A 13,366-nucleotide genomic window follows, 5' to 3' on the forward strand; every position below is an offset into this window, starting at 1 on the left:
ACGAACGTGAACGTTTTGTTAAAAACAACTGTCTAGTTGTGTTTCAGTTCAGGTTAGTGAAGCGACCTAACAGGGCCCGACTTCCTCTGCCACCGCCCCTCAAACTGCCCCTCCGTGTCCCACCGGGGTCCTTACCAGTATCTGCTCTGTCTTCGGTCTCCGAAAAGGTGTCTCACTTGTCCTTGGACATACAAGCTCCGGTCAACGTTCTCATATGAGGAGATTTACTGAAAACCGAGTATATTTCCTGCTTCATCGCGGAACGCCATCTTTGTTTGACCGCCTCCTTTGGTTCCTGTGTGACGACATGCGTTGCCACTGAATGACGACAGGTTCGACCAATCAGCGAAGAGCTAGGGAGGAGACGTCATCTGTGTCGGCCTTTGCACATGGTTTCAGCACGGGTTCGAGTCCATCTTAATATAAGAAAAAGAGATGTTATATTTTATTTTGATAAAAAAGATATGGATAACAGTCACATTTTTATGCTAAATCTTGTCATATGTTTAGGTAAGTTTTACATACACAAATGTAAATGGTCAGAAAGGAAGCCCAGTATCTCCCACTTCAAAGTTGATTTGAGGATTTCTTTTGAAACTCTTCAAGGTCTGTCAAATCGGAAAGCAACCAGAACTATGGACACGCTCAAAGAACTAAACTCCTCTTTTCTATTGTGATCATTGATGTAGACCCTCCTTATTATTTATTTATTTTTCTTTCCCTTTTCTTTTTTTTTTCTTCCAGAAAACGTGAACACCATGTTTGTAACCTTTTGTTATACTTTTGAATGTTAATTGTTCAGCATATACAATTAATAATAAATTTAAAAAAAAAGGGTTTGAGTCCATCAACCTGGAAAAGTAATGTTTTGATGTATTTTAGTTAGTTGAATATTGTTTATTAGATCTATCCATCCTTCGTTCCATCCATTAGACTACACGTTCAAAAAAGTCTTATATAAAAAAATGAATAGACATTACGCAAAGTAGCTGATTTTGGCATAAAAAGGATATACGGTTATACAGGCCAACATTTACATTTACATTTGGTCATTTAGCAGACGCTTTTATCCAAAGCGACTTACAAATGAGGACAATGGAAGCAATCAAAATCAATAAGAGAGCAATGAATAGTAGGGCTTTTCCTGCTTACGTTTCCATTTTAATCGTTTTATTATTATTATTATTATTATTATTGTGCATTTTAATTAGTGTTTACTTATCTTTATTTAGCCTATATTTCTTTTTTATTCTTCCTCTGTTTTTTACTCTTACTCGGTTGATATTTTTATTTTATATATTGTAAATTACGTTTTATTTTATTTATTTATTTAATAAATAATTTATTTATTTAATAAATATATTTAAATTACGTTTTGCTTACTAAAATATTCTCATATATATCCCATATTTATATAATTGTAATATAATATTTTTTTTATGTATGTAATGGGCACTACCTATGTAATACATATGTTGTGTAGTGACAAGTATTTACAGTTGAGTGTCCTGCGTCATGACGCACTCGCGTACAGACGTGTACAGGCACGCACTCTGATAACCGGAAGCATCAATAGAAGCGATTGAGAAACGAAAAATATTATCACCTGTCGATTGCGTTCATATAGCTCTTTTGCGCTCCCATTAATTTCCATATCCCACTTCCATAACACCCATACCCTTTCGTTAATTCGCTGTCGACTCGGTCTGGACGGATACAGCAGAGCTGGCTGTGTAATTCTTTGCGCAAACGGGGGGTTTGGAGGTGCGTTATAGCCTCGCTACAGAACAAATGTAAACAAGCAGCTGATCAGCTGTGCGGCCGAAGACGCGCAACGAAACGGCGTGATGACAGCGACCCGCAGGGTTTGACAAACATATTCTGCATCATATAAAGCCAAATTAGAGATGTATTTGCATGTTGTAGAGTTGTTGTAGACGTTAGAGCAGTACACGAGGACAACTCCCAACCAGCGGCAGATACAAAACAAACGGCTTATTTTTTTATTATTAATATGTTTTTTTACTGATTAGAAGAGTGATGAATAGATTTATTTGTCTTAATATCTGCTTGAAGATTGGATAACTTCAAGTCTAACAGGAAAAGCAACAGGATTCGAGAAATAACAAGGGAAGAATAAGGTTAACAGTCCCTTCTGGGCCCCACGGAATAAATAAATATCAGAAACGTATTAATATTTACATGAAGCTGGAAGTTTAAGGCACCCAAACATCACATTTCCTGGGGAGCAGCAGAGGTAACAAACAGTGTATAAACATGTTTTTATTTATCAAAATGTTGTTGCATAGCTTTGGCATAGGAAGCTAAACATACATTTGCACAGACTTTTTTTTTCATTTTGTTCAATTTTCTTTACATTTGCAATTTACCTCTCAACAGCCAAATAACATAACTAATCTACTAATCTGTGTGTAAATATATATATATGTATATGTGTGTGTGTATATATATACATATATATATATATACAGTATATATATATATATATATATATATATATATATATATATATATATATATATATATATATGTATTAGTAGATTAGTATAAATACTTTCCGTACCCACTGTATATATATTGTTGCCACAATGAGATTATACCCCCCAAAAAAACGTAATATATTATTCTGTGAAAAAACTAAACCGTTTTTCTTGAATTCACAGTAAAGCTGAAGGATCAGGACTGTCATGGCACACCAGCAGATGCCGAGCTCTCAGAAGGCTCTGATGCTGGAGCTGAAATCCCTGCAGGAGGAGCCAGTGGAAGGTTTCCGCATCACTCTAGTGGAGGAGTCGGACCTCTACAACTGGGAGGTGGCCATCTTTGGCCCTCCAAACACACTTTATGAAGGGGGCTACTTCAAGGTAATCCCTGTGTGAATTTAAATGATGTTCTTGAATGCTTACCAATGAACTAGAATGTTGCGAGTCATATAAAGTAATTCAGGTCTGCATAATATTTAATTTTGAAGTGTACTAGGGCTGTGCAATTAATCGCATGCGATTGCCATGCGCATCTCGTCAGTAAAGCCGGTTCCGTGATTAGTAGTAAATCTCCATCACGATTCTCCAGGCGATTCGATCTGTGATAATGAACGCAAATTGCCTAATTGTCAGTGCTCTACGGCTCTGTGTAGTAAATGCCGCTCCATCTGAAAGCAGGTAATGGAGATTTACTACTAATCACAGAACCGGCTTTACTGATGAGATGTGCATGACAATCACATGCGATTAATTGCACAGTCCTAAAGTGTACCTCACATACTTGTTCTCCCATGTTTTGCACTCTCAAGTTCTTTGCCTGGTGGTGCATTCCTTATACTCTAGAGCTCTATTTTTAGCCCTGATAGATGTTAATGACATCTCGACATGAGAGCTAAAAAGAGAAAGACGGCATGTTTCAACCGTATTTCCTGTGGTCACTTATTCTCAGTGGCATATTATCAACTGCAGTAATCAGTACTTTTACAGTGACGCAGTCCTCAAATTTACCACAATAAAATTCCTCAGCATTTTTTCGAAGTTATATTATTGTATCATAATATGCCACAAGTCACAGTCTGGTGAAGTTTTATTTATGAATTTAGGGTAGCAACTGACTTGAAAATTATCATCACTTACTCACCAATGGATCCTCTGCAGTGAATGGGTGCCATCAGAATTAAGAGTTCAAACATCTGATAAAAACATCACAATAATCCACAAGTAACCCCCACGACGACATCTTGTGAAGTGAAAGGCTGCTTGTTTGTAAGAACAAAATCCACCATTAAGGCATTTTAAACATCAAACTGTTGCCTTTGGCTAAAATACGAGTCCTCTATCCATAATGTTGCTGCCTCTCATCTACATCTTGGATGAGTAAATTCTTGGGTGGGTACATTTTTATTTTTGGGTGAACTATTTCTTTAATATGTTTAAAAAGTCGTTTGCGGATTGATTCCCCCATGACATTTGAGGAAGGATTACCTTTTGGCCGAATAGTAAAACATTCAATATTTTTGGCCAGAGAAATTACACACTTCACTTTTAAATATTTTTAATTAATGGCAAGTACCTTCATGAAGCATAAAATCACCCTCAAACTATTTCAATATTCACTTTCTGTCTTCCATCATCCTATAACTGAACAGCCAGGGCCCAACAGCATAGTCAAGGTGATATACTGTATCTAATGCAGCATGTTTTAACAAAGATTATGGTATATTTCTAAACACAGGCTGGGGTTTCACCCATACTTAAAATACCAAAGTATTTAAAATGTGCATCTGTCAGGCCTCAGCAAGATATTGCATGGATAGAGATATTGCATCTTTGGTGAATAGCATTTATAATTTGTTATGCCAAAAATAATGTCTATTTTCTTATTTTTTATGTATGCGGGGTTTCCTGTGAAAATTCCAGTTTTTCTAGCTTCAAAGAATTGTGTCGTTTGTTCCAATTTTTTCCTAATGACCGTTAATGGAGGAAGTTAGATTAGATCAGGTTTTAGCTTTCTAACACTAAATGCTGTGACTGAGACTCAGATTTTCATTCACGCTGTCACAGTCACGCTGCAGTCTGACTTGAGCACTAGCCAGTTCATGTAGTCTGACACATAATCAGCCGTCAACAGCAGAGGTGAGTAGCAGGAATTCCACTTTCAGAGAAGATACAGTCTCAGCAGCACTGCACTCATGTTTAAAGCAATAATTCACTCAACAATGACACTTCTCTCATTATTTACTCACCCTCATGTCATTCCATACCGGTTAGCCTTCTTTATATTTTGTGGAACACAAAAGAGGGAAGATTGTGACTGTAATTTTTGAGGTTCTTGAGGTTTCAAGCTTCAAAAAAGATGCAGAAGCATCGTAAAATTATCATAAAAGTAGTTTTTACGACGGCCAGAATTTTCTTTTTTGGCTGAACTATTCCTTAAAAACCGTACTCATGGCCATAGCCACATAACCTATAACTACTCTCACAATCATTGCCGTTTTTATAACTAAAATCAAAGCCACAATCACTTTTAAAATCACTATTGTAATATTAACCACAATCACAATACTTAGCACAAAATAGTGCTATCAGCACTGCACTGAAGAGAGTGTAGTATTTAACACAGCACTGCACTGTCATCTCAAGCGCGCTTTTGGCACCACATCAGAAACCTGATGAAGAGTACATAATGTTGAGATTCATGAGGATTATGTTGATATGAACCCTTTTAGTCTAATGTGTCCTTTTCATTTTTTGGAGTGATTAATAACGGCTCATTTACCAGTTATAATATGGCTCATATGAAAGCTAATAATGCTCCATGTTTCACTCTGCCTCTTTCCCCAGGCCCATATAAAATTTCCTATCGACTACCCCTACTCTCCTCCGTCCTTCCGATTCCTCACCAAGATGTGGCATCCAAACATCTATGAGGTGAAAATGCTTGTGTACGCCTGTTTAATGCATGTTTACTGTGCCACTATCTCCAACAATTGGATTACAACAGCTTAAAACTTACATTAGTAATCATACAGTAACAATGTTGCCATGGCTATGTAATGTACATCTCTCAACCACAGAATGGCGACGTGTGTATTTCTATTCTCCATCCTCCTGTGGATGACCCTCAGAGTGGAGAGCTGCCCTCAGAGCGATGGAATCCCACACAGAATGTCAGGTATTATGGTGAAAATACCCACAATTACACTCAAATAAATGCTGTTCTTTTGAACTTTCTATTCATTATAGAATCAAAAAGAAGTATAATATTTTCCACAAAAATATTATGCAGCACAACTGTTTTCCATATTGATGATAATAAGAAATGTTTCTTCAGCATCAAATCAGCATATTAGAATGATTTCTGAAGGATCACGTGACACTGAAGACTGGAATAATGATGTTGAAATTTCAGCTTTGCATCACAGAAATAAATTACATTTTAAAATATATATAAAATAGAAAAGAGTTATATTAAATTATAATATTTTACAATAGTACTGTTTTTACTATTTTTTGATCAAATAAATGCAGACTTGGTGAGCACGAGAACTTTTTCAAGAACATTTCAAAAATCTTAAAGACCCCAATCTTTTGAACGGTAGAGTAACATGTGTGTTTGTCTGTAGAACAATCCTGCTGAGCGTGATCTCACTGCTTAACGAACCCAACACCTTTTCTCCTGCAAATGTGGACGCCTCGGTCATGTTTCGCAAGTGGAGGGACAGCAAAGGCAAGGACAAGGAATACGCAGAGATTATAAGGTACGACCACTTTATCATTTAAGTGACTTCCATGAAAACACATACTCAGCTTGTTCCATCAAATTACATTAAAGGGTTAGTTCACCCAAAAATAAATTACTCACCCTCAAGTCATCCTAGGTGTATATGACGTTCTTCTTTCAGATGAATCCAGTCGGAGTTATACTAAAAATTGTCTTTGATCTTTCAAGCTGTTTAATGCCACTCAGCGGGTGTTGCATGCATCAGTCCAAAATAAGTTAAATAAAAAGCACCCATCCATAAAAATGTCTCCCACGGCTCCAGGGGTGGACAACGGCCTCCTGTATCCATATTCAAAACGTAATAATCACTTTAATGTAGCTTGCGCACACTGTTGTACACTGGAAGCAGCTCCAGGCAGATGACGAATAAAGTCGGCTTTGCGTATGCGCCGCTCAGAAGTGACGCACGCGGAAGCGCAAGGGAGAGATCAAAACAAAACAACGGTCACTAATTAGAAGTACAAAACGAGGATTTGTAAAGAAGAAGGTCCGAGGATTTCGATATAAGCCTAGAGGAGACTGGGTTTCCTTTGCTAAAGTAAGGAAACTTTGCTTCCTTTGCTCCTGTTAACAAACGTTTGTTTTCACGAGACTCACTGGCGCATGCGCAACGCTGAACTCATACGTCATCCTCCCGGAGCTGCTTCCGTGTACAACTGTTGGCGCATGCTACATTAAAGTGATTATTACGTTTTGAATATGGATATTTTTCTTACAAAAACGCATCTATTCGCTACAGGAGGCCTTTGTTCACCCCCTGGAGCCATGTGAGACACTTTTTTTTTTAATGGATGGGCGATTTTTATTTAACTTCTTTTGGACTGATGCATGCAACACCCGCTGAGTGGCATTAAACAGCTTGAAAGATCAAAGACAATTTTTAGTATAACTCCGACTGGATTCGTCTGAAAGAAGAAAGTCATATACACCTAGGATGACTTGAGGGTAATTTATGGGCTAATTTTCATTTTTGGGTGAACTAACCCTTTAAGTTTAAAGGTCAGTCTGCAACTTTTTTCCTGCTCTTGAACTTTTTAATATAAACACAATTTTTCAATATATTTTTTGTTCACTTCACCTCACAATGAATACAGTACATCAAGTACAGATGCATACAATTAAATGATTGATATATTATTAATGATGCTTAATCATGTTTTTTCAAAACCTCCAACTCCAATCTGTCCTGCACTGTTTGTGCTACAGACATTAATAATACTTCAAAATGTTTGGCTTGCTGAGGAGACTTCTCATAAAAATCCAAGCTTATGATTGTTGCCTCTTGGTTGATAAAATGGGTGAAAATGTTCAATAGACTTGCTTTGAAGTAGAGGAGCTAAGCCATATCTAGAGATCAGAATATCATAGAGACTTGGCCATGTGTGTGTTTTTGACTTGGGCTATTAAGCATCAACCCTGAACACTACGAAAAGAAGTGAAAGATATTTATGCATGCGGCTGTTACATTTGCATCTGTTAAAAGAAGCTGTGAAGCCTTAATTGATTTGCAGCGTGCTAACACAAAACTCACAACTGTATAGCAATGCTTCAACAGCCACTCAGAATAACTTAGTAACAGCAGCAGCACCCTGGCAACCAGCCAGCACACCCAAGCATTGTGCACAACTTATATATTCTTCAGGAAATATCAAAATTTAACTATGCCACTGATATCTGAGTTGGCTGAGATCTAGATTAAACATTGATTGATGCCAAATGTTGGCCCAACACGTTTCCATTGCACCATCCCACTGAAGTTCAGGACATACTGCTCCGAGTGTGTCTTTATTTCCCTTGGCCAAGTAAACATTAGTGAAAAATTGTGAACTTCTCCCTTTTTGACATTCTTTCCTAATAAAAAGAAGTCTCTTATACTCACCAAGGCTACATTAATTGAAAAAAATGTATTGTGTTATTTATAAGAAATATTATTGTATTAATTATTATTAATATTTAACATTAATATTGAGAAATATTATATAAAAAATAATTACTCCAGTCTTCAGTGTTACATACTCCTTCAGAAATCATGCTGATTTGGTACATAAGAAACATTTCTTATTATAATCAATGTTGAAAACATTTGTGCTGCTTAATATTTTGTGGAATCCATGATAAATGCATTTTTTCAGGACTCTTTAATGAATAGACCATTCAAATAACAGCATTTATTTAAATTAGAACTTATTGGTAACATTATAAATGTCTTTACTGTCACTGTTGATCATTTTAATGCATCCTTGCTAAAAAAATTATTAGTTACTTTAAAAAAAAAAAAAACTTACTGACTCCAAATTTTAGTGTATATTTAGAGACAGTTGTTACTTTTGCTGCTATTACAATAAGCCTTAACAGGTTTGCTGACACTGTCTTTGCGTTTTGCACAGGAAGCAGGTAATATCCACGAAGGCAGATGCAGAGCGAGATGGAGTTAAAGTACCAACGACGCTAGCTGAGTACTGCATCCAGACCAAAGTGCCTTCTCATGACAGTAGCTCTGACCTGCTCTATGACGATCTATATGACGACGACATAGAGGAGGAGGAGGATGACGACGACGAGGCAGAGGCCAGTGGGATTGGCAGCGAAATGGCCGGGGACTGTTTTGGTGACGAAGACGACTCTGGCAACGAGGAATCTTGACCTCCTTCCACCGTTTCCGTGACACTGACCTTCGCCCTCTCAATATTCTTTACCCTGACAGCCTCATAAAGCTTTCTTTTTCCACTCTGTTCCAAAAAACTCATTACTTAAGATCTCTGTCCTTTTCTGCACCTCCCCATTTCTAAGTAAAGTACACTTTGGCTTCATAAAACCAGTCATTTTTTGTAACATTTCACATACCACCTTCTCCTGCCTCTTAACCTCAGGGCTTTAGGATAATCAAAGCTTGTCAATCCACCTTAAACATGTTCATTTCAATATATATATTTTTTTATTGCAGCCTTTTTTCGAGGGCTAGTTCCCTCATAATTAAATTCTGTTGTGATTTACTCACCCTCATGTTGTGAGATAAATTTTATTAAGCTGTTTTGCTTTTCCTTATAGGTAATAACCAAACAATCCCAGGTTCCAAATACACCTAGTTCAATTGGAAGATATAAACTCACAATTCTGAGAAGAAAAGTCTGATTTGTGAATTTTAAATCTGTAATTGCAAGAATAAATGAATTTAATAATAAATAAAAAAACAAAAACAAAAAAAACACCTGTGAGATGTAAACTCAGAATAAAAAAAATGACTGAGATGTAACTTAAAATTCAGAATTACGAGATGTAAACTCAGAAATCAGAGGAGTGAAAAATGAATGGTGAGATGTAAATTCAGAATTTAGAGAACACAGTCCAAATTGCAATATACAATGGCTTCAGAAGAGGAAAAGGCCTAAAGCTCTCATTTATGCTCCAGGCCATTGATTCTTGCATGTTGCGTAACCAAATGTAGTTTGCCAGTTTGAATCAAGATTAGGAATGACACGAGGGTGAGTAAATAATGGTAAAAACTTTCATTTTTAATCAAACTAACCCTTCAACCCACTCCTATGAGCTAGTTATGCCTGGTAAAATCACCACCAAATGAATGTTTTGTTCATTTCCCAGATTTTCAAGTATGTACAGTTTCTTCAGAACTGTCTTTACAGTATAGGGCTCCACTGATTCCACTACATGTACCTAAATTCCCACTTTTCCACAAGAAAAGTAAGTATTCAAGGGTGGGAAAATGGAGAAAGAATAGACCGTTTCCTTCTCATTAACTTTAAGTGTCATCATTTTGACCAGCCATCCACATCAGCAGGGTCACCTTCACAACTACATCCTCTTATGCGCAGCTCCCACCCCCAAATCATGAGCTTTTTGAGCCATTAAATCACGGTGTCAAATTATATGGCACATGAAGGTGCTTGCAAGTGCTCAGCAACACTAGCATTAAAACTACTTCCAGCACACCTTCCATTTTGCTGACCCAGAAACTATGATGAGACTGTTTAAGTCACTATGATGATGTCCCACGTTCAGCCCCTAATATTCGATCCACCAATTTTGGCTGAAGGTAATTATACTGTTATGCTTTTAAATAAAAAACTCTTTAGAAAATATTTTAAAATAAATGAAAATGACAAACACTTTAACTAAAATTAAAATGAAAATATAAAAATAAAGCTCATTCGAAATATATACAAACTATAATGGAATCGAAATAATACTAAAACGACATTGACTCTTGAACAGTGTTTTTCATTTACTGGTTTCATTATAGTTAATAAATTAGGACAATCTGCATGATGTAGAATTCATAGCAAAATAACTTGATTTATAGATATAGAACATACAATTTATAGATTATTTCTGATGGACCCTAAATTTCAACATCGAAAAACTACAGTGGAGAAACTTTTGTGGAAAAGCAACAATGAGATTAGAAAATGTGTGTGTGTGTGTATAGAATGACCAAAAACCCCAGCGGCTCATTTTTTTTAGGTTATATACAGTGGTTTATGAAGCACTGTTTTATTACCACAGGGGAAAAATGGAATTGTTACATTTTTGAAAATCCACTTACAAGCCCTGTAGTCTATCAATTTTAAGTATTTTTGTCTGTGTGTGTGTTTTTTTAAATTATTTTCTGTGTTAATTAACAGTGTCGTTTTTAGAGCTTACCTCATATTGAACCCACAACATTCTTTGGAATGAATGGCAGCTTTGTTTTGTTTTTTTTGTTGGTGGAAATTTAGAGGTTGTGAGTTTGTCTTAACATTTTTAACAACTTGAAAGCAACCTATTATGAATTCAAATCAAATTCAGTAGAGACGCAAAAAGGACAAAAGTCAAATGTCTATTCCCACAGTCAAATTTCATACAACACATCAGGTCCACCTTTAAACCGTCATTAATTCAACATCCTAAAACGATTTTATAAAGGTGAGTCAGTGCAAGCATTTAACTCTGTCAGTGTCTAAATGTCAAAACCAAGTGTAAATATTACTGTTTGCCCTGTGTTTCTAGATACTGCTGTGCTGCTGTAAGTGTGTCCTGTAAGTCCTGTTTTTTTGCCAGCTTGCAGGCTTCCTCTAGTCTGGCCCAGCGGTAATCCTGGTGTTCGTCTGAGAGAACGACCTGTGTGTTTGGATCACGGAGCTCAGCCAACCAATAGAGGACCTCTTTGTCCTTTCCTCGGACCTGATAGTGCAACCTCTGCAGGAAGCCATCGACCATACACAGGTGATCTTTACCTAAACCTGCTTCCTCCTGTGTCTCTCTCAAGGCGGTGGTGAAGTCGTCCTCTCCAGGGTCAACATGACCTGATGGGGGGAGGATAAAGTTATTCTTTCAGTAACAATACTTAGAAATTGAAGATGTCTTCAATTGATTTGCTGCGGACAGGTCATGTGACTTAACTACCTGTATTAGTTGCAGCAATGGTTGCTGTTTTTTGTTTTACATTTAGTTTATAAATGCTTTACTGACTAATTTTCTCTTAGTAGAAACAGGCGTTATGGTGAAAATAACCTATAATATTCTTTTAAATAGGCACGCTTAACAAGCTTGTGGTTCAAATAGAAGTTGAGAGTAAAATGAGTTGAGCACAGTAAAAGCATCATGAGAAGCTGGGAGATGCCCCTTTGGGTGGCGTCCAGTCATGTTCCCCGTCGGATGTCTGCAGCAGCAGGAACTCTATATTATCGGGGGGAGGCTGCTGGGCCAAACGCCGAAAAATGACAAATCCACACGCCCGCAATGCCATGACCTGGAAATACACAGTCTAGTAAGCACATGCAACTATCCATTACAGTTTTATCATATAAAATGTTTCACTGTGCGTTCTAAATTTGAAAAAGATTCAATGAAAATGTGTAAAGTACAAACAAAGGCTCGAGTCTTTATTAAACTGATATATAAATTGAGATGTTTGAGAATGCCTGTCTGTCATAGCTGTTTATTTTCTAAATACAGGATGTTTTTATTATATAATTATATAATTACATACATATATATATATATATTTAGAATATAAAAATCCTATTTTTATATTATTACATTTTAATGCATTTTATTTTTTTACATTTTAAACTCTTTCTTAGTGTTTAAAGATGTGTTGCAATGTTTAAGAAGGCCTATGGTGTATATAATTTTGTACAAACATTATATATAATATTTATTTGGAGAATGTTTTTATTATTATTATTATTACTATGCTTTCTAGAGACATCTGAACAGCTCATACACCATCATTTACCATGTGTTGAGTATTATTATTTGAATTGTAGAAACCCTGCTGAGAAAACCATCTTAAACCAGTCTTAGCAGGTCTGTTTGCTGGTTTTAAATGAGTTTCAAAGTCAACTTTACTGTCATTTTTAGCACATCGCGTGACAATGGATGAAAAACGAGTTCCCTCAGGAAACAACAGTAAACAGTTTAGAAACACAACTTGCAAACCAGCTGGTTTAAGATGGTTTTCCCACAGGAAATGTCAACTACAAGTATCCTGAATGCGTTTTATGTCGTTTAAATACAAACTGTGTGTTGGAAATACTATTTAACGAAAATGGACTCGCTTATGTGTAACATGCATGTACTTCCTCGCAGGTTAGCACAATTCATTAGCCGCTTAAGATGAAATCATTTCACTTACGTCTAGTCAGTAATGACTGAATGCTCCTTTTTGTTTAGAACAGATGCGACATAACCTGGCACATAAAAAAAGCGAATGGCACATGGAAAAGTGCTCAGTATGCAGGCTGCTTTCTGTTTTGACGGCGCACCGTGGCGCAGCTGCGTACCTGCTGCGCAAAGATGATGTTCGAGACTACGCAGTGTGAGTCGCTGTCTGATTGGCTCCCTCAGTGGTAATTTAAATAAGAGGAGTCTAGCTACTTTGTTTGTTGTAACCAGCGTTGGGCTAGTTACTCAAAGAATGTACTATATATTACTCATTACTAGATTTTCCTTTCAAAAGTGATATTGTAACTTATTACTTTCTGGCAACCGTAATTATATTACACTTCTAGTTACATTACTTGTTCTTCACGCCCCACAGAAATTGTAACTGTATCTTCCACATAAAATTCTTCTAGAA

General features: G+C 36.5%; 2 protein-coding genes across 2 annotated transcripts; one reads left to right on the forward strand and one right to left on the reverse strand.

The window, feature by feature from the left end:
• Positions 1 to 1,539: 1,539 nt before the first annotated feature.
• On the forward strand, positions 1,540 to 9,103 carry LOC107584539 (ubiquitin-conjugating enzyme E2 R2-like). The gene is made up of 6 exons (XM_016271189.1): positions 1,540 to 2,257; positions 2,685 to 2,885; positions 5,349 to 5,435; positions 5,582 to 5,679; positions 6,131 to 6,265; positions 8,676 to 9,103. The coding sequence occupies exons 2-6, from the start codon at positions 2,709 to 2,711 to the stop codon at positions 8,929 to 8,931; spliced, it is 753 nt and encodes a 250-aa protein (XP_016126675.1). The 5' UTR covers positions 1,540 to 2,257; positions 2,685 to 2,708; the 3' UTR covers positions 8,932 to 9,103.
• A 1,800-nt stretch (positions 9,104 to 10,903) lies between these two features.
• LOC107584670 (bis(5'-nucleosyl)-tetraphosphatase [asymmetrical]-like) lies at positions 10,904 to 13,097 on the reverse strand. Its single transcript, XM_016271381.1, has 3 exons — positions 12,923 to 13,097; positions 11,908 to 12,034; positions 10,904 to 11,588 (listed from the first exon to the last, which is right to left on the reverse strand). The coding sequence occupies exons 2-3, from the start codon at positions 12,029 to 12,031 to the stop codon at positions 11,269 to 11,271; spliced, it is 444 nt and encodes a 147-aa protein (XP_016126867.1). The 5' UTR covers positions 12,032 to 12,034; positions 12,923 to 13,097; the 3' UTR covers positions 10,904 to 11,268.
• Between the last annotated feature and the right edge of the window lie 269 nt (positions 13,098 to 13,366).

The sequence above is a fragment of the Sinocyclocheilus grahami genome, unplaced genomic scaffold (genome assembly GCF_001515645.1).
Source record: "Sinocyclocheilus grahami isolate Dianchi unplaced genomic scaffold, SAMN03320097.WGS_v1.1 scaffold61.1, whole genome shotgun sequence".
NCBI lineage: Eukaryota > Metazoa > Chordata > Actinopteri > Cypriniformes > Cyprinidae > Sinocyclocheilus > Sinocyclocheilus grahami.